Genomic DNA, 27,552 nt, shown 5'->3' on the forward strand with positions numbered 1-27,552 from the left:
TGAGGGTATTAGAAATCATATCGGGATACATTCACCATTATTTTGTAATTTTTGAAAATTGTTAAGTAATGATTCATTACGAAACTCAAACTGTTGCGAAACCTCTGAACGACTTTTTAGAAAATTGATTTGTTCTATGAAAATGTTATGAATAAGTATATCTTTCATTTTAGGGCTGAGCACTATGGCTTTTCAAACATTGATTTTTTTTGGGATAGCCTAAACTGAATCGTGTTTTAAAGAATCCATGAAAATAGAATATCTTCCAGTTGATAATACTTACACACAGCAGGCAAAGACCAATGATTACCAGACCTAGAAGTGCGGCGAGCCATCGACCAATGCGATGGCCCAGCGGTCCAAAGAGATTCGTTCCTATTAGGTAACTGATGGAAGCTGGTAGAAACGTTACGCCCTGCTCCCACCGACTGGCACCCATGTTATCCATCATCCAAATGGGTAACGACGGTTCCAACATGGCAATTCCCATGTTTGCAAAGGTGATTGCTCCGGCCGCCACAATGATGTAAGGATCCATGACCAGTTGTTTCAGCGAGGGTGGATCGGATTCCTCGATTACGACCGAAGGTTGCATCATAACCAGCTGCAGAAGTCCATCGCCGAGAGCCAGAGCTGACAGCACCAGGAAGGGAGCCGACTTCCCAACAAATTCGTACATTATTCCCCCGAACGGCGGGCCGATCAGGACGCCTAAAGCTAAACCACCTAATGCTATGCCCATGGCGTTGCCACGTTCTTTGTCGTCGGTGTATCGATCGGCCAGCATTCCCATGCCGGACACGGACGAACAGGACGACCCAATACCCTGCAATGCTCTAGCTAGGAATAGAACGGGATACGTTCTACCGAATGCGAAAACTGAAAAAGTTGGGAAAATCAAAGATTGTTTCTGGTTAAGTTTTCAAATCTGAACTCTGTAAACTCAATCTTCCAAACATATTTTTACTGTATACAATCAGAGACAAAAGTTAGTAATTAAAAGCTGTTTTCCTTGCAGAAGGCCTGAGTTCTATATCTCGGCTTCTGGTAGTCCGGATTGGCTGAAAATCGGAAGACGAAATAAAAATAATTTGTACTGAATTATTTTTCAAAGTGATTTAAAATTTGAAGTTATTTTTAAAAAAGTTTGAGGGTTGTTCAATGACCAAAGTAAGTGACCAAGAGATTTTTTTTTTCAATTTAATCAAAAATGGTGAGTTGTGGGTTGTTGGCTTATTTTACAAAGTTGTTCACTTTCAGAAGTTTCGCAAATTTGCAGAACACGCCAACCACCCATAACTTACCTTTTTGAAATAAATTTAAAATTGTCCCGGTTACTTTCTTTTTCTTTTTGAATAATTCTCTGAAACTGTTAGATAAATTACTGCAATTTGATGAATTCATTCAGGTTAATTATAGTTTGTTGTTGAAATTTTAGCTGATCTGGAGTACCAGAAGCTGAGATTCTCAAATTTGCGTGTTGTTTTTTTTTTTTTAAAGAAAACCAGCATTTGGTTACTAACTGTACCTTATGGTTTAGACGCACATCAAATTCTTTGTTTTATTACTTCAGTAAACATCTCAGTATGACCCATTCTTGAGCTAGTTAAACTAAGAGGCAAAATAAGCAAAATTACCAATACAATCTATTTTCGGGGACGGACCTGGTGTAGTGGTTAGAACACTCGCCTCTCACGCCGAGGACCTGGGATCGAATCCCATCCCCGACATAGTCACTTATGACGTAAAAAGTTATAGTGACGACTTCCTTCGGAAGGGAAGTAAAGCCGTTGGTCCCGAGATGAACTAGCCCAGGGCTGAAAATCTCGTTAATAAAGTCAAACCAACTACAATCTATTTAAAATATCTTACAACGAGCTATTCCACAAATACATTTGCATAAAAAATAACTATTGAGAAAGTAATGACGTTTAGTATACTTTATTGCGGATGTTGCTAGAGAAAATTCAAATTTTCAAAGCAAATTTTGTGTTTTTTAAGGATGAAACATGTTTTTATTATTTTGCGTTGTCTGTTTAGTTATTATCTCAACATTAACATAATGTAAATATGGTTAGAAATTCACGGGATGCATTTCGATGCAACAAAATATGGATGATATTTAAAAAAAGCGAACGTATTTTGCATTGTTTATTATTAATCAAAATATTGCTATTTAAAAAACGAATGAAAGTTTGTGTAAATTTTACATTGTTAATATTGCGCATTTCTTTCACCACTGGACTATCGAAGAAATTTTTACAAGTGCGGAAACGCTAATAAAAGTGCGCAATTGCATCAAATCGGGTAGGAGTCTTCGGGGGACTTATTCTTTGTTTTACGATGCTCTGAAGACACCAATAGGATTCATTGCAATCCCGCACTTTTATTCGCACTTATCAGACCGCACTTCGCAGTCCAGTAGTGAAAGAAATACACAATACATTGAGTCATTTTGCTACTATGCATCAGGATGGCCCATAATGATCAAACTAAAAAATCTTAAGTTAAACTCTTCAAATTTGTTTATGTGGACCTCCAGATGCTGCTGTGAAAATTTGATCCGAATCCGTCAAGAAGGAGCTAAACGTGCTTGCAGTTTGTTTGAATAAAATTAACCAAATGCATGGGGAAAACTATTCTTATTACTTTTTTGGTAGCAATCCGGGCAAAAATTATCGCTTTTCAAAAGTGATCACTTTTTGTTCAAATTTTGTGAGTCTATTCATCATTCATATTAGAATCGTATTCTTTTATTTTAACATCAATGCAAAACAAGATCCAAGAACTATTTTTTCCTGCAGAGGATCACCGAATTACTGTTTCCCTAGGTATAACATTTTTGTTTCAAAACGGAATGATTTCTGGTTTGTTGCAGTTTCTTCTCTTTTCAAACGTGTGTTAGAATTAGGACGAATGTAACACAATCGATTTCTCTTCATCGATCCTCTCTTCTGTGAATAAAGGTAATGGATCATTAAAATAATTAAAACGGCCGCTATGGAAAGCATAGATAGCGCCACCGTTGCCTTGTGTGTTTGACAGAACAGCAATGCTGTCACAATGTTAAATCCCATATACAGTGGCACCTTTGTTTTGGTGCGGTGAGCACTGACAAAAACTACCTTCAATGATCCATTAGATGCAAATTTGCTGGAACGTACAAACACTAATAAAAAACAAATATTACACATGACGTAAATTTCATGACAAAAGATGTTAAAAGAAGGTCTACAGGCAAACTGTCACGAATACCCATAAACGATCAATCTTAGCCGATTTCCTCAGAATGAAAGCGTATCGATTTTTGTTTGACGTCTTTGGGTCTTCGGTCAACGTCAGACCAACTAGGAAGTTAATGCTCGGCAGCAATTTTGTCAACATTACACTAAAATCACGTCCTATGCAGCTCGAAATTTATGTGATCCAAAATATATTCAGCGCAATGTGACGGAAATTATGTCATTTAAATTTACTTCATTATACCTACTGTAATATTTCTGGTACATATTTCGCAAATTTCAATGTTTTTTTTTTCTAAGTGAGCACCTTAGGATAGAAGATTGCTTCGCTGAATAGCGTCTTCGAAATACGTTCCTGACGAAAACTTTTTCGCACTGAAGCGGGAATCGAATCCACACTTCGTGGACCGATGCGGCTAAATGCTTGATAAAACTAACCGCACGACCACGAGGCCCACAAACTTCAAGCTCATTTAGCCTCCCTTTAGAGTGCACTGTGTTTCATTTTGACGATTTCATGCTCTTTTTGAATAGTGCAAGAATCGTTTCAAAACTTTTAAAAATTTGATCTATATTTCTACTTTTGATATTTCTTATGGAAAAAGTCCCTTATTGAAAATAAGTGGGGTGTTAAGGGATTATCTTTTCTACTTTTTCCAAGTTACTAAACTCTTTCGATTTAGGCCGTAATATATTCCAATATACTTTTGTCTTGTTCCGTGAAGTAAAACTGCATTGTAAAACCTCGGGCTGCAAATCTCGTTAATAAAGATAATAATAATAATGCATTGTAAAAGTTAAGAGGTCTATTTTGTTTGTTACTAAATATCGCCCAAATGTCTAATCTCGAAAATCGGTAAAACTGGTAGAAAAACCTTGATAACAACGTATTAAAGTAAATATGGATTTTTTTGATACATTTCCATAACTTGTTCGATTACACTGGTAGAATGTTTGGAAAGTTTGAATGATTCTTTTATTTGGAAATGGTTTTGAAGCCATTGATCTTTTAAGTGGTAGACAATAATAATATTTTGTGATTTCTTAGAGTAGGTAGGGTAAGTGTTCCCTTAGTTGTGGGTGTTCCTATAGTTGCGGTAGTGCCGTTTTCACTGATTTTATTACATTAACCACAGAACCGACACTACCAATCGACGTTTTGGTTTGTTGATACACGGAATAGTTGAAAACAGCGTGCAAATTGCTTTAAAACTGATGAAATATCACTAAAATAACTAAACCTTTACTTGCTTGTACCAATAGTTGCGGTAAAGTGTTCCTATAGTCGAGGATCTCATAAGAAAACCACGGATACCGCAACTATAAAAATATACCGCAACTAAAGGAACAGTGTACCAATAGTGGAGGTATTATTTTTCACTGACATGCCGTGGGTTACTGCGATGAAATCATTTTTCTCATTAAGTCAATGGTCGTTACCTCCCGTTACAACTTAAACATGTACATTATTTGCGCTTCTTGAATTTAGGCGGTTAAATGAAGTTCAATCGTGCTTAATACCTCCACTATTGGTACATCTACCCTATAAATAAAGAGTTGCGCTAAGAGTGAAACCAAATCTACTCGTCGAACTGTCAAACCATCTACCTATCGAGCAGACCAGCAAAACAAATAGGGGCTATTTTCAAGGAGAACAATATTTTAAAAAAGCCTCTTCGTGAAACTCTCTGTATATAGACTCTGTCATTTCTGAGCTGTTTTTGAGAAACTTCGCGCCGCGTCGGGCACTAAACGCATTGTGTTACAGAGTGATCGTTAGATTTCCGCTCCATACTGGAAAACTTTTTTTCTTCAGTATTTTTTCGATCATGCCACTGGGTGTTGCAGACAAATACTGTGTTTAGTATAATGTTTTATTTACAGGGAAAATTGGTCATTTCCATCATTTGAACTAAAAGCTTGTTGATATTATAGATTATATATGAAGTTGTTCTGCATAGCTTATAGGATTTGTAAACTGTAAATATATAGGTTATGATCCTGTTGCATTTAAGTATAAAAATCATTTCATGACAATTTTGCGATGTATTGATAGTTCCCAAATATAATTAATAACTATGAAAGATTTAGCAGTTAAAATAGAACGGTTTGCTTTTGCAGGAGTTCCAAGTTCAATAATATTGATGATGATACATGTATGTAAATTGAATTAAAGCATCAAAGTTATTGACCGAAAAGATTATGTTTTGTTGTTGGCAAAATATAGTTTTGTTTACCAAACTCAAATTCCTTGACACCCCATTTTGCATTTTCGTAAAAAATCACACATTTTCATGATTATCTCACAAATCTGTCATAGGATCCTCATAATTGTATTTGGTTTCTGATATACACGACGAGAAAATGGTAGGGCTGTCCTTTGTTCAATTACTGACGTACTAGAAGTTGCTTGAAATTTGAGTAGATTTTTTTTTTCATCCCTTACACCAAATGTTTTATGAAACAACGGCAGATATTTATTATAGCACCTACAAAGAAATCCATCAACTGTTTGTATTGGTAACTTTCCCGAAACCTCTTACGGAATCACTAATTGGTCAATATTACCCTAGATAACTGCAGATATTTTTTATCAACAATTTCGATAATCCGCACGGCTCAGCTCTATGAAATGTTTGGATTGATTACTTTCTCGGGACTACCGGAACCTGTTACGCCACATGACCTTATATGCCTGTTATACCACACGGTTTAGTTCGATCACATGTTTGATTTTGGCCACTAGGGCAATATTTCTATAGATAACTTAGGATATCCAATAAATTTGATGTATCGCAGATATGGTTGCTTCAATTATGAGAATTGGCCACTTATTCGGGAATTCCGGAACCTGTTGCGGAGCCACTGGGTGACCAATATTGTCTTAGGTTAATAAATAAATCTCTAATGAATTCTGTTCGAAATTCTGAAAAGTTTGATTTGTCGCATGATATGGTTGCATCAAACGAATGAGTTGACCAATTATCTGGGAAACACGGAACCTGTTACGGAACCACTTTATGGCTAGTGTTACTTTAGATAACTGAAAATATCTTTAACGAATTCTCTACGACATTCGATATATTTTGATGTGCCACACGACTCAGTTCCATCAAGTTTTTGAGTCGGCCACTTCTCCGGGAATCCCAGAACTTATTACAGAACCACTGTGTTGACCAATATTGACTTACATAAATAAGTGATAATCTCATGAATTCTGTATGAAATTCTGAAAAGTTTAATGTGTCGTATTACACATAACTTACATAACATGGATGCATTTGGCCACTTTTCGGGAATCCCGGAACCTGTTACAGAAACAATAGGCGACCAACGTTGATTTAGATAAATGAAGGCATTTCTAATGATTTCCGTATGAAATTCTGTATATTTTGATACACCTCACGATATGATTCTACAAATGAATGAATTGGCCACTTTCCCAGGACCACCCAGGGAACCCATATGGACAATATTGATATACCGTCAAACGGGGCTTCTTTTGACATTATTTTCACAAACCTCAACTTTGAGGATTTATAGCTCTAAGAATTATGGATAGATTTCGATAATTTTTACATATATTTAAGTTGTTTATGTATGTAACAAATGTGCAAAATATAAAGCAAATCCAGCAAGAAATAAAAAAAATGCTTGAATAGTGAAAAATATGTGTCCTTCAAAACAAAAAAGGGGCTACTTTGGACACTTATAAAAAGCAATACGATTTGATAATAGAATGGTTATTTTCGCATAAAATTTCAACTGGTTCTATAGATTATCGTCTATCATGATGTTCTTAGGCGTTTTTCGTTGATAAACATAACTAAGAACATTATAAAGCACGAAAAAAATACACGTACCAATATAACACTTTCCATCAGAACATGCTATTCATAGTTTTTGATTTCCAATATGAAATTTCAAGTTTACTTACTGTTAAATGAAACTGTTAGCTACGAGTGCTTGATTGTTTAAGTGAATATAAAGAAATACTGTAACTACCAAGTACTACGACGATTTTTAAGGTCTGATTAACAATAATTACCATTCTTTCTGTTTTGAATGAAATATGAATGATATGTAGAAGGATCTCTCTAATGCATGAAGTACAAGAATAATTCTTCGTAAACAATTTAAATTTCACTTTTGTTAAACGTATGTTGGTTTTCAATAGTTTTGAGGTAGCGTAAGAGTAGTTTATGTTTAGCAGATGTAGGGTGGAATTGCTTTGTGTTGCGGACTTATGTAAAATATGACCGATTTGTTTTTTTTAAGGAATATGTTGTGAGTTTACTATTCATACGTATTAAAATATATGTGTTTTATGGCTATTAACTTATCTGAATACTTGGGTTACTTTTTTTTGTGTTGTAAAATATACAAATCAACACTTTAAAATAAAATAAAAGTCGTGAAATTTAGACCTTTGATCGATTATTTGTGTAAAACAATTATTTTTAACACAAAAAAATCACAAATTTCTATAGAACATGACGATTTGATAGTTTTGTGACGTTCTCAACAACTTTCCACGCTATGTGAAAAATTCGAACAATGTTTACATACCAAATGCTTTGTGCCTTGTGAATATGTGTTCGGAATTCTTTGATATATTTTCTTGTTTATCCTGTTATTGTTGATGTTGTTCCAAAAATAAATTATGCCTGATTGTAGAGCATATATTGGTTAATAAAAGTGCTGAAGACACAAAATGGCTCAGATTAATATATATGCTGCAAATAAATCTAAAACGTGAGTGTCCAAAGTAGCCCCCGGAATCAAAAGTAGCCCCGTTTGACGGTACTTAGATAGCAACGTCTTGGATTAATTTGTTATAGAATGCTGTAAAAATGATGTGATGGTTCTACCAGAACCTCCGAAATTGACCCTTGGTCTCTTGGTAACCAGTAGTGCTCAAAACAACTAATCAGTTGATTAGATACCATTTTCAATGCATTTCAGCCCAATTACTATGTTTCACAATAGGGCGATATTCAAAACTGAAAAGGCAATAGCTCTTTTTCAGTGCTAGTAAAAACGAAATCCTGAAGCAAAGAAAGCACCACGGAAGATAAACTAAACACAAAAAGATATCTATTCACTTTACGCTTGATTTTCTATGATTCACTTTCCAGTTTCCTAATTGCAAGTAGTTTACGTTTTTTATTATTTCCCATACGTCATGACAGTTCTCGACAACCATTCTTCCATGCGCTTGTGTTGGAAGTTACGAAAATTTGAGAAACGAGCGTAGCGTGATCAGTGAGTGGAGTAGTGGAATGCAAACATCAGTGTCGGCCAGTGAGAGAAACTGCATGTCCGAAAGGTTGTTGTCTGAACTTTTTGCCGCTGGCGCTAACTTTTTGCATTTTAGAACGATGTAAACAGTCGTTACCCTATTCACAACAAACGCATTTTGCTCTTACAAATGCTCTTGCAAAAATGACCAAACCAATTCCAATGAAATGGATGTCACAAAATATGAGCTTTGACGATAATTTTGAGTACAAAAACATCAATGTTTTCAAGATTTGGTGAAAAAACGGCATCGAAATTCGTATGTCAAATCCGGGCCAATATGACCCGAACACCTTAAACGTATCTTTTTTTTCCACAACTGATTTGTGGAACAATGTGCGTTTTGGGTCATATTGAACCGAACACCGTAGGAAGGTTACGATTTTTCTAGTTGCTATCAGTGCTGTTGAACATCAACATTTTTGAAAATTTAGAATACTTATAGCACCCTCCCAAGCAAAATGTCGCATCAGCAAGTATTGCCAACCGATAGTAATTCGGAAAAAGTCACCGGGGAAATCATTTTCCGATTACTTTTTCCACGGGGGAGGTTATTTATTTATTTATTTATTTATTTAATTTCATCTGACTATATTCTATATTCCATCTATATTCCAAAGTCACGTGATATTTATGACATTTAACAGTCTTGTTTGGTGTTGTAGATTTTTTGAAGTAAGTGGAGGGGGAGGGGCACACTAGTTTCTCGGGGTCCACATAAACAAATTTGGGGGATGTAAGTTAAGATTTCTAGAAATTGCTTTTTTCATATATTAAATGAGCCTGTACATTCAGTTTTCACGGAGCAGTAAATTAATTTATTGCTGAAAATTGTGCTCGAGTATATATCGATATTGATGATACGTGTACCTATCAAATGATTAGTTAGTGAAAAACGTTGTTCGTGCCGTTGAAGTTTTAGGGACGGTGAATTTAGATTGAACGTTAAATATGTGGTTCTTGGAAATTACATCAGTGCTACGTTTGTTTGTCTGTAATTGTTTTTTTTTTATTCAAATCGCCTCTACGTCGTTTGAGGTACCTCTGATTTTTACATTGAAACTCGGAGATTACTCTTGATATGTAATTAAAATTTACAAGTGCACGATTATTTTAGATTTTCAGCATTTTGCAAGAATAATAATAATTAGTATGGTTCTACGTGATTCTACTCTAGAGCTTTTACAGTGTGATGAAAGGGAAGTAGACGTCTGTTGATTTTGTTCAATGGTTAGATTCAAAAGGTTGAGTTTACAGACGAATATAAGTTGATAATGTTTGGTTTACATTCTCCAATACTTACTCAAAGTCGAAATAAACATAATAACGAAACCAGTGAACATGGGAATACTATAACCTATCCTGTAAGAAAAAAATGTAGATTAGTAATGGAATCGTAATATTTAGTTTTTAGTTCTATAATATGAATCAGTTAATTTTTGAATATGATTGGAACGAATTTTATTCAAATCCGGTACTTTCTTCTTTGCACTCCCCCGTATAGTTCAGTTAATCAGTTAATACTGCATAATCTCAGGTTATGACCATGCTTTTAGAAGCTGGGCGCATTTTGTTCCAACTTAAAATTATCGAAAACTAATATTGGCCATGTGGTTGTGCTATTTTCCTCCAATTGTTTGTTCTTGAAATATCCGTTTCCCTTCAAATACTGTTCCTTGTATACCCAGTTTTGAAAAGCTTAATTTCAACGTTGACTTTTTGGAGTGGAAATTCTAATCAAAATCTGAGCTTCGTGACTTATAAACCACCTCTTACAGTAAGATGATTATGATAGCGTTACTTACTTATGCGTTAATGGACCGACTATTGGATTGGCAAGCAGCTGGACGAAAGCTTTCGATGCAAACATAAGGCCAACTTCAACCGTTTCCTCCACCAGCTCCTTGTGACGCTCCTCTCGTTCGGCATGCCAGCTGGCGTTATCTGTAATGTGATTTTGGATAATGTTCGATACAACTAGAATCCACAATTTTTATTTAAATGGTACAAAAGTTGGCTTCAATAGTATTAGGACGATATATTGTATAAAATTGTAAATCGATTGCGTGTAAGTCCTAAAAGATTTCACTATTGAAGTGGATGAATTGTAGTTTTCGAACACTTGAATAGAATCTTCAGGTTCGCAAGAACTTTTCTAACGACTGGAAAAAGCAGTTAAAATTTACAATCCGTATGGTGTCTTACCATAACCAGGAGTGGTGATGTCAATTCCATTATAGGGAGTGGTGGTTTCTTTCTCACACGGTGAAAGCGTCGTCGGTGGAGTCTTGGGAAAGCTAGCTAGTGGAGCATCCGGGTGCCTGATGTCGTATAGGAATTCCGGAATGATTGGCACTGGAAGTAAAATTTAGAGGAAAGAAAAATATTCTTAGCAGCTTCATTAGCACCGAGCGGCATTATTTGAGCAGGGTATTTGCCTCCCTCCAGAGAGTCTAAGATAACAAACTCGAGAGTCATTGAGTGTAAAATTGGAAAACAACTGAACTCATCGTCTGCCAGTGTCACTAAATTTCCTGTGGTCGGTTTCCCCTCTTCGAATGCACTTCTCAGGAAATTGGATGTGATATACTTGCTTTGAAAGAAAAAACTGTCCTATGTAGATGTTTCACATCATACATATTAAAAAATGTAGTCAAATGTATATTGAAAAGTAAAAATTATTTTTATTTTATTTTATACAGAAAAATGTCAAGTAAAATGAATAATGAATGCTGAAATTGCCTTAAAAAAATAACAAATATATTCTCAATGCCTTATCAAACATAGGACAGTTATGCCTCCAAGGCAGTACACTTCTGGTTGTAGACTTAGCATGGAGATGAGAGTATAAATGTTGACTATTTGGTCGGTCTCTTCTGCCTAGGAGCCAACGGCTGAAGCTGCAAACGAGCGCCGCAACAAGTTATCCATCTTTAGCACCTAATTGAATTATATAGTTTTAAGCGAAAATTGAAATTTAACCGTCAATCAAAGTTTCTTGCAGAGCGGAGTAAAAAGTTTGTTTCTATTTATGGTGTTCATTTGACATAGTGGGTGTTGTCAGTTACAACTGGGCTCAATTTACGACTTCAATTGAACTATTTCAATATCACCATAGAAGAAAGGGACCCAAGCAGAAAATTAAAACAAACTAAAAATGTATTTTGTTTTTGTGGATTTTGGAATTTGTTCTTAGATGATAATGACTTCAATTGATGGTAATTTGAGTGATTTAACAATAATCATATTGAACATTCAGATAAATATTTTTTTAGAGAATTATCAAAATTTTAACATAATTTCATATTATTGATAACAAATTGTAACTAATTATGCCAATTTTTATTAGAACTCTTACAATATCTTACCTTTTGTTCTTTTCAATATCGCTGGGATACAAAAAGGTAACCCTGGGGTTACTTGTATAAATTATGATATCAAATTATTACAAACTTGAGAAAGTTATTTAAAAAAAACTTCCAATACAGATTCTTTCAGTAATGCTCACTGTAAACTCAACGGAGGTTCTCAGAAATGCTTTCAAAATTTCTTCCAGGGCGAATATTTCCACAGGTATTTTTTCAGGAGTAACTTCAGCGATTATTTCAGGAGTTCCTCCAACATTTTCTCCAGGAATTTCTCAAATAATACTTGAACAGTTTTCATGCGTACAGGACTTCATGAACCAAGTTTTGGTAGCGTTTTTGCGGAAATTCTCGGAGTACATGGCTTGAAAAACTTCTGGAAAAATCTTGAAATTCATGATTTTTAGTGTATTTTTTTTTACAATCTTGGGAAACACTTGCAAACATATCAGGAGTAATTTATGTAGAATGCCCATAGTTGAATGAGAAGGGCAGAGAGAAATGGAGGGAATTTAAATTTCCAAAATCACTCAAACTCCATGCGCAATTCTGGTTCATCAGAATAACTTCTTTGATAAATTTCTTAATAGAAATGCTGGAGAACCCCTGAAAAAAATTTAAGAGAATTGCAAAAATACCTGCAATAAGTCTCGACAGAATCCGATACTCTTGGAAGTTATCGAAAACTTCTTTAAGAAATTCAAAATATTTGAGAACAAAAATCCTTGCTCGGATTTGTGCTCTGTATGAATTAAGGTTGAATCCATATAATACAAAGTGTTATGTGGAGAAATCTTTGGAGTAAACCCTGGAGTAATGCCTGTGAATTTTCTAGATCTCAAATTCACAGCTGAACAAGTTTTTGATTCAGGCAACCAAATTCCGTTATTTACCTTACTTGCATGAAAGTTTACCAGCTTGTACAACAGATATACGAATCAACAAATATTTTAATATTAATGTTTTTAAACAAGTACTTTTTGATGATTTGGAAAAGTAGTATATCGGCCAATACAAATGAAACGACGAATTTTGTACGGAGACTGAAAGTATGTTCCAAACTTCGATTGAATCGATATCAAATCGTGCAATTTCAATCAAATTATCTTTCATACAAAAGTTTTATCAAACAAAAGTTCAATCAATCATGGAATAAAGTTTATTCAAAATATTAATACAACCACTATTTTAAACAACTTGAACAAAATTGTAACGTGCTGGAATATTTCTGTTGGCGGTAACAGATTGAGCAACCCTAAATTTATTAGAGATACATAAGTTGATAATTGAGCCACGCGAGCAGGTTATGTTTGTTCCTCTGTGATATCATTCAATTATTAAGTACTGGTAAAATTGCTAATTCGTGATCCTTTCATGTATATAAATAAAAATGGAGTGGTGTTTGTATGTCACGAAATCGCTTGAGAACGGCTCGACGGATTAGAATGATTCTTCCAACGGGAAATTTGACCCATTTTTACAATATGAAAGATCTCTTGGAAAACAAATGTGGAAACTCTGGAGGAAAGATTCAAATATGACGTCCATATTCAGGATTTGTAGTCCCCCCTTTCCCCCTCTGTCGTGCTTTTTCCAATACCTAGCACATGCACTGTCACACTTTCGTAGATCCCCTCCCTCAAATAGCTTTCCTAATTTTTCCCTGATTGGTTTCTTCTTTACCAGGAACAGGAGTAATTTTTTGCGGAATTCTTAGAAACTTTGTCGGAATCTTTGGAAACTAACAAAACGTAAATTTCATAAAAATCCTCGCAGTAGTTCTCAAATGGATATCATCTTAGGTTGCTGAAAAATACACATAGTAATCCCAGACAGCCAGAATGTGCGTATAACGAAATCACCTTTTGCGTTATGCGATGCTTGTATGCGCAAAGTTTCACGTATAAGATGTTGCGAAAAAGCTTCATACGTACAAAAGTGGAGGCGATGTATGTGCATATTTTATATGATTAAAAATAACATGTAATGCGAGTGCGTAAATTTTATTGCGAACTAGTCTGTACGCTTATGCGACTTAGTTTATGATAACAAAGTTGATTTGACAGCTGCTACGGACTGATCCGACTTACTTTGTACGAGTATACGGGACGAAACGAAATGTACATGTAAACACATAAAATAGCGTTTTATGCGAGGAAATCAAACGATATCATCCCCCATGTAGTGCGGGAGTGATGAAATTTGTTTAAATAAACGACTTTATGCGTAAATTGTTATGCGACTTCTGGTTGTCTGGGATTCCTTGTGCACCTTTGACTTTATTGGTAGAGCCTCCGCTGGGTTAACATGTAAATATTTCTAGAGGGCAGTTGCATTGGTAATTGATTCTTGGTGCGAATTTAAGTGAAAATCGATAGCATCTTAAACGATTTTCTCGATACTGGTTACTTGTCATCATCCCTGCTGGGCATCATCAACTTCCAACTTCGAGCGACTGGCAAACAGCTATAACACGCTGGTTGTTGCTGTTGCCTTCTGATTTGCAGTCCCGTCCCGGCATGTAAATATCGTAGACGTATAGTTAACTAACTATGCACCAGTAGCACTCTCAACTGGGGTTCTGAATAAGGTGCTGGCGAAGGTGACAAAATGGCAAAGGAGGCAAATAAGCTTGATAGCAACATAAAAGCGAACAATTTGTGATCTAATAAATTTCGCACTGATTCAATTATGTATCCATTTTCCGTGCTCGAGTAGGGATGGTGCAAGGAAGCTCCGAAAAAAAAAAATGGAAAATTTACAACACCATCGATATTAGTGCTTCCTTGTTGCCTGATAGGAACATACACCATAAATTGACTGTCGTATCCGTAGTTTGTTGGCGAACAATATGGAGACGCTGATTGATTGGACTTGGACCATGATGATATTTTTGGACAGGAAGCGAATAATTTTACCTAACTATATAGATACTATATGTGTAGATCTTTTTAACATAAAAGTGACTTTTAGTCACATAAGTTCTACGCGAATGGCTCCAAAACGGTACGTGCTTGTTGTTCAATATTTCGCTAGAATGTGTTATGCGGAGATTCGGGCTTGGCGACCGAGATATGATTTTTACGAGATCCAGTCAATTTGTTTGCTTCGTGGATTATATGGACATTGTCGGCTGACCATTTGAAAAGGCCTGAAACGCGAGGCAGCAAAAGTTGGACTGCTGGTGGATGTGTCCAAGACAATGTACATGCTAGTAGGTGGACCTGAACGCGACAGGGCTCGCCTAGGTGGCAATGTTACGAGGCGGTCGACGAGTTCGTCTACCTTGGACCCTTGCTGAAGGCTGATAAGAACGTTAGCCGTGAAATACGGAGGCGTATCATCAGTAGAGGTCGAAAAAAGTGAAACATAATTTAATTAATTACTTTTACAACAATAATTTTAAATTTAAAATAAACGATTTTAATTTGAATTTTTCAATGGAAACCTTGAATTGAACCTTTAAAAATTTCATATTCTTCTCGGGTTATATACAACGAACTATCATAGATACTGTCAAAATGCTCTACGTCCTAGATTGATCTTGATTAGACAAAGATACACGGTAATCCATACATTTTCTTGATTTTACTACCAGGGTATTGAAGGTACTGTTCTACCGACACTTAAGGACTCAGTGAAGTATAATTCAACAGAAAGTATATAAAATAAATCTTTCATACATTTGACAAACCACTAAAGATGCGTCTAAGGCAGTTGATCATTATAAATTTCCATATCTTCTGTACGGCAAAAATTGGAAAAATTGGAAAATGGTTCCCATACAAAGTAGAGTATCCGGAATTTGAAACTGTCCGTAATATGCTTATTCTCAGAAAAACGGGGAACATATGGGACGAAAGTTTGACAAGGCTCGATTATAATTTTCTAGACAAAATCCTCAAAAGTCCATGAAAAAAAAGGCTAAGATCTTAATCCAATAAAGTCATGGAAAAAGTCTATATCTGGAGGAGTGATCTGGGAAGTTAATCTGTTTGGTCTATATGCTTCTTGAAAAGTACCAAACTTAACTAATCATAATGGACGGATGTGGTTATCATATTTAATTTCAATATGCTTCGGGCAGCAGCAGAAATAAAACCCACGGAATGATGATAGTGTATATTCTTTGAAGGGGAAATGCTAAGTTCATCATATTGCGGAGGTCATAGATGTTATTTTTTCTAATAGCTTGAATGTAAACTCCGACATAAAAATACTAATTATCATTAGAAACTCCAAAGAATCAATTCAAGAACCGCAATTGCCACGCCTACGGAGGGCAATGTATTTTTCTAAATCAGTAGCTTTTTAAACTTTACATATCATAATGATCGGTGATCCTAACGGTAATATGTATCTCCTACTAGATGACCACGATTTGGTTTTGAATGTGTGGACGCCATTAATCGTTCTTCATCCTGAAATAGCAAACATTTGAAAATAAATAAAAACTATCACATATTTTCCATTTCCTTATCCTGAAAAACAACAACGAAATTTTTTGATTTTTCATATTAATTAAACAGATTTGCTGTACCCGTAGCTTACTTTGATCCAACCTCTAAAGTGAATTATAGTGTATGCTAGAAATGTCAGTGAGGGGTGATTCAAAAATTATAGCATGCTAGCGTAAAAAAGTTGAATACAGTTGAATTTCCATGAGTCAATCTGAAGGGATCGACTTTTAGAAATAACGAGTCATGGAATAAAAACTTTTAGAAAACTGTTCAAATAAGCCAACATAGTAGCCATAAAATTCAGTTTAAGAGCAGTTGCTAAAGTTGCAATATCGAGTAATGTAGATGAAAGTGTAGATTAAACCTGGGCACATGTATGTTTTTCTTCAATGATTACATCATTTGAATCATGCCATGAAAAATTTGATCATGTGTTAGTTAATTGTTGTCATCATGGCTCAAGGTGAGCAATTCATTTTGCGAATGTGTTACTTTTTATACAGAAAATCAAATTATAAAGCACATTCATGTCGATATCTCTAAATATAAAAATTTCAGAGCACAATATATCTTGTCATGAACTTGTATTTGTTTTTAAGCGGGATGTGCGTTTATCCCTGGATGTTTTGAAACAGAGGATACAGATCAAAGGTATCAATTTGAACAATTTGAAGATTCCTTCAATTTTGAGAACTGTTAGGTTGTTTAACCTTGAATATGTGTTCAAATTCCAATTATTTGCTTGATTGTTGAGCTTCCGACGAATGTTGCATCAGACGAGTTCCAGATGCAATCAAAAGCCAGTTTGTACTAAAGGCAGATATAATAATTTCATGAAATAATAAAATATAGTTTTTCCGCTAATTTTATATTACACTTAAATATTTGCCACGAAAATATTAATCGCGTAATGAATAAAAAACCGTAGAAAAACCAAACACCAAAACATACCTCTCTGAAATTTTGACATTCGTTTCATCAAGCCTTAAAATTTGAGTGTGCGATTTTTTGCGCGTTTGAAAATATTAAGGTTCAAAAATTGCTCTATTTTTCAAGTATGGCGTATGGCGAAATAGGGAACCACTATGTCCATAACTGGTACACCTACCCTATTTATCAGCAAACAGTATTATATGACATGTTTCTTAGGAGAAATGTCAAATTCGGTGAAAAAATAGTTTTTTTTTTCATAATTTGATCTAATTTTGCCAATAACTCGAAAACAGTAGGCTGTGGAATTTTGACGTCTTCGATAGAGTTTTTTTTTATATCAAAATGAACAACTTTGCCGAACATGTGAAGTCACTAGAACGTCACAGTAAAAAGTTGGATTGTGGCGCCACCTATGCGGGTGATTTACGAACTATCGGTATATGTCAGTAGAAGGTCCTCGTTGTTACACAAAACTTTTCCGAAGACACCAAATGCCGGAAACGCTTCGTTACCGAGTTATTAATTTTGTCCCTTTAGATTGCGTCCCTGGCCCATAGTGCAATGTAACATGGGTATTTCTGGAACAGGGCCGATGAGTAGATGCCAGAAATTAAAGCCTGATGCCATTTCAGAATCCAAGATGGCGACTGCCGGTTTGTGAAAAGCATTTGAAACCCTTGCAATTTGCTTGAGTTTCAATTCCTTTTCACAAACCGGAGGACGCCATCTTAGATTACAAAATGGCGTTGGATATGGATTACCGCCATCCCTATTGATACCCTAGATAAGAACCACGGATAAACCCCATCTCTTTGCAAAACTCTTTGAGAACAAATGAAAAGCTTTTTACGCTCCAAATTTCAACTTACGCTTCCTCTTTTTACGCTCCTCCAGTTCGGGCGTAAAAAAGATGTTTTGCTGTATTCAAAAGCATTAATCCATTCACGATAGGATTATTTTTTTTTACAATAGAGGTAGGAAAACAGAAAATTTCTACACAGTAAAATAAAATAGTTAATCGATTTGCTACCTTGTACCTTTTAGATCCGCTCTAAATGCTTATCTTTGAAAGATACGCGTATTTCGACTACCACTTGCAGTTTTCTTCAGTGTCAGTTACTCGTATCCACTCAGTTGATACTGAATAACAGCTTTGCAGCTTAAAAGAAGCTGTTTAAACATCATTTTAACTGAATAAGCTGTTAGTCAGCTATCAATGTTACTTGGGGTATGGATCGGAAGTTTTTCTTCAATTGCTTTGATCGTGCTTCAAAATCAAATGATACTTAACGAATTCTGCAATGCCTGAAATTTACCAAATTCTCTGTCGTTGCTGAGGTCGTTTAAATGAATTAAATGTTCACAGTGGAAGCTGCTGAATTGGTTTAATTGCAGGGAAAATTTAAACCTCTCGTCAGCCACTTCAAAACTATAAAATGAGTTATCTTGACTCTGTAATCAAATTAACCGATAAGTCAGTGCTAATTGAAAACTAAACTGACCACTCGAGTTCATCCACTGCCGACGAGTCCAAAAAGGAAGAAGAGTTATTCCATTTGATAACATAACCCGTAGCTTGACTTTTACATAGGAGAACAAGACATCGTTGTAATTACAGCAAGATAATTTAAATAGAGGAAAAATTAGCTGGAAAATTAACCAGCATCTCGGTGACGGTGACATCAACTCATTCTTCGCCCATCAGGATCCGGAAGGATGGAGAGACCGTTTCACCGGAGCAGAACATCATCATCATCATCGTCATTTGAATTTGCCTATAGTTGTTACCACCATATCGTCAGATGTCGTTGGCTGCTCGTCGCCGGTTTGCTTCATGCTGGCTGCTACAATTTGTCAACCATAGCGTATTGCTCTGCACGATACGGACAACAAACGTTAGGTATCATGTTATCGTAAGACTTGTTGCTCTCGAAGGGTGCACGGGAGAAGGATAATAAAACAATTTGCCGACTCATTTCTAGTAACTTGGGAGTCGATCCTGTTGGTGTCCCTCCAGAGAATGCTGGTAGATGAAATGATTTGTAATAACGACATCATATGAAATTCTCGCTTTAAGATTTTTGGTCTAAACAGATGCTAATGTTCTTTGATCATGCTATCAAAAAAGCTTTCCTGAATGTTTGTGAAATTTTTGCTCATGTATGATAACAAGATTCTTCTACACTCAGATACATCCGAAATGCACTTTATATTTAGAGAAGCTCTTCAAAAGTTTTCGAGAAAGCTTCATAATCTTTACTGCAAGCTTATGCGTACTTATGATGATCGACCTGTTTCTAACGTTTTATAAATCTTCCAACATGCTTATAAAAGCATTATGTTGAAGTCATTGACTAACTTTGGTTGCTTTGATCATATTTTTGACATAGAGTTTTGTTTTGGAAGATGTTTTCCAATAAAATTCTGTAGAAATTACTCCGACCTCTTGACATTTATCTAGTGATTACTCTGAGAATTCCAAGTAATGAACATCTGGGAAAATTTTAAGATGAATTAGAGAAATAGAGCAATATGTTGAGATGTTTTAAAAAGAATCCCTACTCATTTGGCAAAGAAAGCTCTCAGCTGAGAAGCATGCACTGTCCGAGGGGGACGTAATGCCAAGAAAAAGAAAAAAATCAGCAATTGAAAATACATATTTTTTTATTGAACCTAAAAATAGGCAAATGATTGATGATTAAAACAAATTAAATGTCTTTTACATATCTTTTGTGCTACTCAAATGTTTTCTGATAAGAAAAACTTTCTCTTAAAGGAAGACATGTGTTCCAACCTGGCATCCCTGCAGCGTGTTATATTTTTTCCATGATGCACCTGATCAAGCTCTTTATATTCGAACTTGAATTATAGTTCCTACTGTACTTTTATCATACCAATTCATTTCTGACTTGAAATGATAAATGGAGAGGTACCATTGCTGGCTATGTTAAATTACCTTACCGCACGTTAATTTACTGTTAAACCAAAGCAGCCAATCAGTTAATAGCCCACTGGGACATCTCCCTCTTGTTGTACCGAAATTCCCTCTGGCGCTAAATAAACGCAAGATAGGCGACAGAAAGATTACTATTACACCCGGGCCTAATAATGGTACGAAGGAGAACCCACTTCCTCAATTTCCACACCGTTGAGCATCTGCTGGTTCCATTTCCGTTACGACTACCGGTGGAAGGAACGACAAGGACGACAACGACACATTGTCACAATTTCTCCAGTTCCATCCATTAATGTTTCCTTAATCGGAAAATTATGTTCTCTGTGGTATACTTTCACATCAAAAGCAAGCACTCAAGTACGGTCCGATGCAAAATGCTCTCCTACAGAAATTCTATGCTTGATGGGAAATCTTTGAAAAAGATGATTTGTTGAGCATCGGCCATCAAGTGGCAACTGATACATTTCGATAAATGGCATGTTATGCAGTTTTACAATGCTCTTTAAAGCAATGCTGGCCAGGAAGTTAACTTTAATCGAAATCACTTACGTGTAATGGTTCCGGCTGTTGAAAATTTGGTTGGAAATTCAAGCAAACGCAAAAACAAAACAATTGCCCACAAATCAATATCTTAACATTAACAAACAGAGACATAGAGTAAAGTGGGGCAAAAGTTCGAGTGGGGTAAGAGTTTCTTTTTAAGATTTCTAGCTCAATCAAAAACATAACTTTGAAATGTCATGGTGGTTCGAATGCTATTCAAGTAAGAGACTTTCACTCAAAATATTATAAAAATCGATTGAGATTTGGAAAAGTTATGGCTATTTGTTGTTTTTCGACGTAAATATTGTAATATTTGGTCAAACTTTCGATGCATGGAACCAAATGAAGATAAAATATTTTTCAATATTTTATGTAAGGGCGTTTCTAGACCTATCATAAGGATGCTTTGACGTGTATTAGTTTTTGCATAAATGGTTGGAAACAATTTTTGGCCCATAGCGGGGCAAAAGTTCGAATCTGCGGGGCAAAAGTTCGACCCATGTATAAACTCACGGAAAAAATTTCAAATTGCCTAAAATCTATATATTATCTTCAAATTTAGCTAAATTTGCCTGATCGTGCGAAAAATGTCACAAAAATTTTACATTTCCACTTAGTTTTGCGAAAAACTGCTATTTTTTGGGTGTATTCTAATAAACCCTGTTTTAGGCATTTTTTTAATGATAATTTAGTGTGTATTTTTCGGCAAACATAAGTTTACGGCTGGTATAAAGTATGTCTGGCATAAACGTATTGATATTTTGTGTTTTAGCCATCGAACTTTTGCCCCACACTAGATTCGAACTTTTGCCCCACCGGTGGGGCAAAAGTTCGTTTAAGACAACCAATTTTGAAACTGTTATAATTGAAAATGGGTGAATATTTTGACAAAAGTTTGTTAAGCAAAATTATAGCCAATATGGTGAAGGTTCGCTGTATGGTATTTGTTTTATTTCAAGAGCTATTATTTTCCTGGAAAATTCGATTATACCACTTAGGTCGAACTTTTGCCCCACCTTACTCTATGGGCCGCGGGGCAAATATGCGTAGAACGGCAGCATATTACTCTGTCTTCTTACTTTATCACCTCTGATTTTGAAATTATGTATAAACAAAAAGCAATAATTTTACACAAATCCATTGACTTTTTTTAACACGTTATTCGTTGCATCGTAAAAGCGGTAACTCATCCTGATGATTGGATTATATGTATGTGCCATCAATAAATCCTTGAATGAAGTGGTGTCATATCACGTATCGATTGAACGTCTTCGGAATATGACAGATGCGAGTCAACGCACTCAGAGTACTTTGGATGCACAGATTAACCCAGGCTTAATATATTGATAATAAATAAATGTTGATGTACTGAGTAGTAACATTTATATTATTTTCATATTCACGGATTATCGGATTTAAATCCAATTTCGTCGATTGATAATTAATGCCGAATCCAGTTGAAACGAGTCCAGCAGCGGATTATCTTAAATATCATTACATTGAAGAATAAGAATGATCAACCCTAAAAAATAAATGTTGTCAATGAGTCAATCATAAATTAAGTTTTCTCCCATGCTTCCAATGCCCGACGGATGCTGCATAATTGCTTTCCTGAAGATTATGAATGGCTCGTTTACCACCCACTATTTAAACCGCAAGCATTCCTGTGCGGCATGTTAACAGTAATAAAACCTATTTACAATCCAATTTGCTCGCCCAACCAGTGCACCTTGCTAGTGATGGTCTATGAGCAGGAGGAATTGGTTAATATCGCCTGAATTCTATAGGGTGAATGACTATTTGTAGAGACTTACAGAAACATTGAAAAAGTAAATATTTCGTGACAAAAAGGGGAGTTAGATGGATGCGGGACGTTTTGCATAAAGATGATTCGCATAAGTACGTTTCGTATAATTTTATGGGAGGACGTTTCGAATAATGGACGTTTGGCATAAAGAGAATTATATGCCTTCTTCAAAATACTACCTGTCCTTATGTGAAACTATTTTATGCGGTTTATTATGTTGAACGTCCTTATGCGAAACGTCTTTATGCAAAATGGGTCACATCCGAAAGGGATAACTAGAGTTTCGTTGCAGTATTTGATGAAATCTTCAAATAAGATAAATTGAGACTATCGTCGTATGCATTATGAATTAGATAGATATCTATTTGCTATTTATTTATTCTTTAAATTATAATCTTATTTGGTAACTACATAACAAATGTGTCGAATCTTCAGTGGAATTTTGTGTAGTGAGACTTTACTTATTAGAATTCTTGATCCACTTCAAAATTCCATTGTGAAACATGCAAGTGTTTAAGTAGAAATCGGAAAGACGATTGTTCGCATCAAAATTCACAGTTTACCCTATCAGGTCAAACCCTACGCATAACCGTCTGCGCCACCCACCACAGACTATGGCAATAAATGTAACTGTTATTTTACTTCCATTTCAATTCCCATTCCTTGCAACCGGTGCTTATCATCGGCAGATGATTAAAGCGAAACGTAGACCAGTGTATCCATTACCATGGCTGTTCTGGAGAAATATTATTAAGGTGAAGATGAATCGAAGCCATAGATCAAAATTTCGAGAGCACAAATCTAGAAAACCAGACCAATCGATCAAGTTTTCAGCTTGAACCGCTTTTCGGTTTTCAAAATTTTTGGCTTCAGTTTTGAATCTAAATTCATTTTTCCACCACAACTTTAATGCCACAAATTTTGTGAATTTAGTTTGCAACAAACTTTTAGCCTTGTTCAGAAAAGCAGCAAGCTTGAAATCAGAAGATCGAAATAGTTTGTTTGCTATTTCATCAGTTTTATATCCTGTGAATAAAAAAATAAAATAATATGTTACATTCAAAGGTATCGAACGTGATAATTATATTATTGAATTTTTATTCACAGGATATAAAAGTGGTGACGAGGATCATGGAAGTGTGTTTTGGAATTAATAGTTTTTTTTTGGGTGGTGAATTGCCAGTTTTACTTATTTTTGAAAAGTTTGGTGAAATTGCCGATATGAGTGGAACCAAACTGTTCTTCAGAGCTGACGAAATCGTCATTTATTGTGAACAAAGCTGTTGATTGATTGATTTGACTTTATTAACGAGATTTTTAGCCCTGCGCTAGTTCATCTCGGGACCAACGGCTTTACTTCCCTTCCGAAGGAAGTCGTCACTAGGGGAAGGGGTGGTAAAATGAACACCTTAAGGAAATCATCTTGTTTCTGATAGAAAAACGAGGAATTTGTTTGGTTCTATCGTAAACATCAAAAATAGGGATGTAATCTAAAGCAGTGACATGGATTCAGACTAAAAAAGCTAAATTTTCACATATTTTCATCGCTATCAAAAAGCGATGCAAATGTTCATTTTACCTGCACTATGTGGGTAAAATGAACAGCGGTTGGTGGTAAAATGAACACCACGCAAAAAACGTGAGCAAAACAAATATTTCTGAAATTTTTTATTGCTCCACCGAAAATACATCCATTAATGATTGTAACCCATTCAAAAAGAATTCTATAGGTATCAGATTTGACATCATATCTTATCGATATTCACATCACTGAAAAACCTCAAGTCTTCCGAGCTAAAAGTTACGTCGGTTCTGATTTTTCAAACGTGGTTTTCTAAAATCTTAGTTTTCTTTGATATTTTCACTTCAATTGACCTACGTATCAAGCCGAACACTCTGATTTATGCTCTAAATCGTCCGTGCGTGATAAAAATTTATCGAAATTTGTTTTTTCTCGGTAAAAGGCACGGTGTTCATTTTACCACCCCTGTTCATTTTACCACCACTTCCCCTATAACTTTTTACGTCATAAGTGACTATGTCGGTGATGGGATTCGATCCCAGGTCCTCGGCGTGAGAGGCGAGTGTTCTAACCACTACACCAGGTCCGTCCCCAACAAAGCTGTTCTTTGGTGAAGCGATTGCTGTATTGAGATGAACGGAATTGTTCTTTAGTGTTGACGAATTTGTCAAATGTAATGTTGAGCAGTATGAATCTAATGGTTTGAATGTTTTGTTGTAGTCATGAACAAATTTGTGATTTGTGGAATTTTCTGGATATATTTTCGATTGTTCATTGTATGAGTTATTACTGTGGACTGATTACCATATTAATTTATTTTTTATTCACAGGATATAAAAACCAGTTAAGTGTCTTCGAAAACGTTTCTGACACAAATCGGATTCTCTGATGTTTCACCCTAACAGTGAATCATCGTAGCCAAGGCAACCAATCTCTGTCGTTAAATGTGCGAGGCTTTACGCTTTTTTGAAAAGGGGATGAATCAATCAACAACAAGTGGTATTTAGCATTTTTTTCATGGGAGGGGAAAGGTCCTTGCCTGATAAATCGCTATAACATACAGCTTTAGGATAGATATTCCAATGTTCACCATCCTATGGAAAACTGTCATTTAAAACAAACATGTTATTTAGAATTGGTTTCATTACATTCCAAATCGTGGTGACAAATATTGGATCACCTGCATCAGTATTTACCATATCACATACATTGACTAATGCATTTTTATTCAGGATGGCACATTTAGATACACCATGGTGAAACAAGGCGCAGAAGAGCTAAAATTTTAAAGAAGATGTTTTCCAATAGTTTTCTGAACAATTTTATAGGTTTATGTGAATAAACTTTTTGAATTCTAATGCAATTTTGTGAACGCAAATGATTTTCGCCTTTTTGCATCATAAAATGCAGGGTGGCAAAGAGTAGTGCTTGATCCGGTGAATATGTTGCATGCTCCTTTGTGAGAGAATGACGGAATCCTGATTTATTGTGGACGAAGGGGATTCAAACGGTGATAAGCTAGTTGCTGTGATATCACGAGCGTGTGATGCTTCCATGCCGAGAAAAGCCCCTCCTAGAGAGAACAGGCCGCCGGTGTACTGGTGGTGCGAATCAATTTCAAATATTCGAGCAATCTGCCTTCAGGCTAGACGAAGAATGCAACGCGCACGCACAGAAGCATAAGGAGAAAAACGCGGTGCAGCATTCAGAGAGGCAAAGTTAGCTCTCAAAAAGGAAATCAAGAGTCAAAACAGGCATGCTTTTAAAGCCAACTCGAGTCCGTGGGGTGACGCATCTCACGGCGAAATTCTCTTTCGCTCTTGAACAAAACTTGAAAACAATGGTGCCAGTACCTGTCAACCTGGTAAATGGCTGGGCATGGCGTACCATTGGTTCCTCGCGTACCTGAAGTAATAAAATAGACCCCTCTGTGCGGTCCTTAGCCTCTTGCCCAGCAACTCCTATCCCTACCTCCTCGTGGTACTGACCGGGGTACGAGCAACCTTAGGGAAGATCGGGTAACCAACCCCGTATGGTATATGGTTGTATATATATTTATTTTATGAACTTTTATATGGAAATAAAACTTTTATCCAACGAAACTGTCTTTTGCAATGATTACATTTAAAAATAATGTACTCTAAAGAACAAAAATTTTAAATAAAAAAAAATGTTCGGGATCCCTCGGTGGATTTTTTTAGGGGAACATGTCATATGAAAGCTAAAAACCTATATATTCGAATGGTGAAAGATTTAGCGATGTCTATTTTTTGTGATAAACCTTTCCCATATACACTCCGTGGGGGATGTGAACTTCTACCTTGTCGCAACGAAATCTTGTTTTCTTCAGTTAGCGGATATTCATATTTCTACGTCAATCAGATTTAAATAGGTACCTACGTCCGATCTCGCGAACATACGTCAAAAGGAAACTCTACCCATGCCGATGTCGTGGTGAATTCGAACCTCTCTCGCATCTCGGTAACGAGTGCCTGGCGCCCTACGAGCAATTCTTGATAAGATTCCTGATGGAACTCCTGAAAAAAAAATCTAGAGGAATTCTTTATGATATTCCTAGAAGGAATCCTGTTTAAATTTCCGGAGGAACTTCTGATAAAATATTTTAAAGGATACCTGATAGAATCCTAGGATGAATTCCAGGTGGAATCTCTGAAGGAATTCTTGATGGAATCCCTGGAGGAACTCCTGATATAATCTCTTGAGGAATTCCAGGTGAAATCTCAGAAGGAACTCTCGATGGAATCCCTGGAGGATGATGACATCCCCAGAAAAACGTGGAGAAAGCCCTAAAGGTATTCTGTTAGAATCCCTATAATAAATCCTGTTTGAATCCTTGGATAAACATTTGATGGAATTGCTAGAGGAACTCATGATAGAATCCACAAATGAGTTCCAGGTGCAATCCCTGAAGGAATTCCCTGACTGAACTTTCGATGGAATCCATAGAGGAAATAGCGATGGAATTTATAAAGGAACATCCAACGGAATTCCTAAAGATATGTCCGATGCAATCATTAGAGAGGCTCCTGATAAAAACCCTGAAGGAATTCCTGAACGAATCCTTTGAGGAATTCATGATTGAATCTTTAGAAGTACTAGTAGTGCTATTCCTGGACCAACTCGTGTTTAATTCTCTAGAATAACTCCTGATCCCTAGAGGAACTACTGATGGAATCCTTTGAAGAAATTTTTATAGAGTTCCTGGTGCAATCTCTGAAAGGATTCCTGGTGGAATCCTCACTTTAACTTCTGATGGATACTTTTGAAGTTCTCCTGATGAACTTCTTAAGGGAGCCCTAGATAGAATCCCTCGATGAACTCCTGGAGGAATCCCATGAAGAATTCCAAATGAGCTTTCGGTAGGAGTTTCTAATGGAATATCTTGTTAAATCGCTGGTCAAA

At 35.9% G+C, this 27,552-nt stretch overlaps 1 protein-coding gene across 4 annotated transcripts in view; it reads right to left on the reverse strand.

Annotated features, from left to right (window-relative positions):
- LOC5571073 (synaptic vesicular amine transporter) overlaps window positions 1–27,552 on the reverse strand; it is a 155,206-nt gene that overhangs the window by 23,955 nt on the left and 103,699 nt on the right. For all 4 annotated transcript variants that reach the window (XM_021849911.1, XM_021849910.1, XM_021849909.1 and 1 more), the window contains 4 exons: window positions 10,749–10,898; window positions 10,349–10,487; window positions 9,847–9,905; window positions 284–879 (listed from right to left, as the gene is read on the reverse strand). In XM_021849911.1, the coding sequence (XP_021705603.1) occupies window positions 284–879; window positions 9,847–9,905; window positions 10,349–10,487; window positions 10,749–10,898 (944 nt within the window). The remainder of the gene's footprint in view (window positions 1–283; window positions 880–9,846; window positions 9,906–10,348; window positions 10,488–10,748; window positions 10,899–27,552) is intronic.

Source organism: Aedes aegypti, chromosome 3 (assembly GCF_002204515.2).
Source record: "Aedes aegypti strain LVP_AGWG chromosome 3, AaegL5.0 Primary Assembly, whole genome shotgun sequence".
Lineage (NCBI taxonomy): Eukaryota > Metazoa > Arthropoda > Insecta > Diptera > Culicidae > Aedes > Aedes aegypti.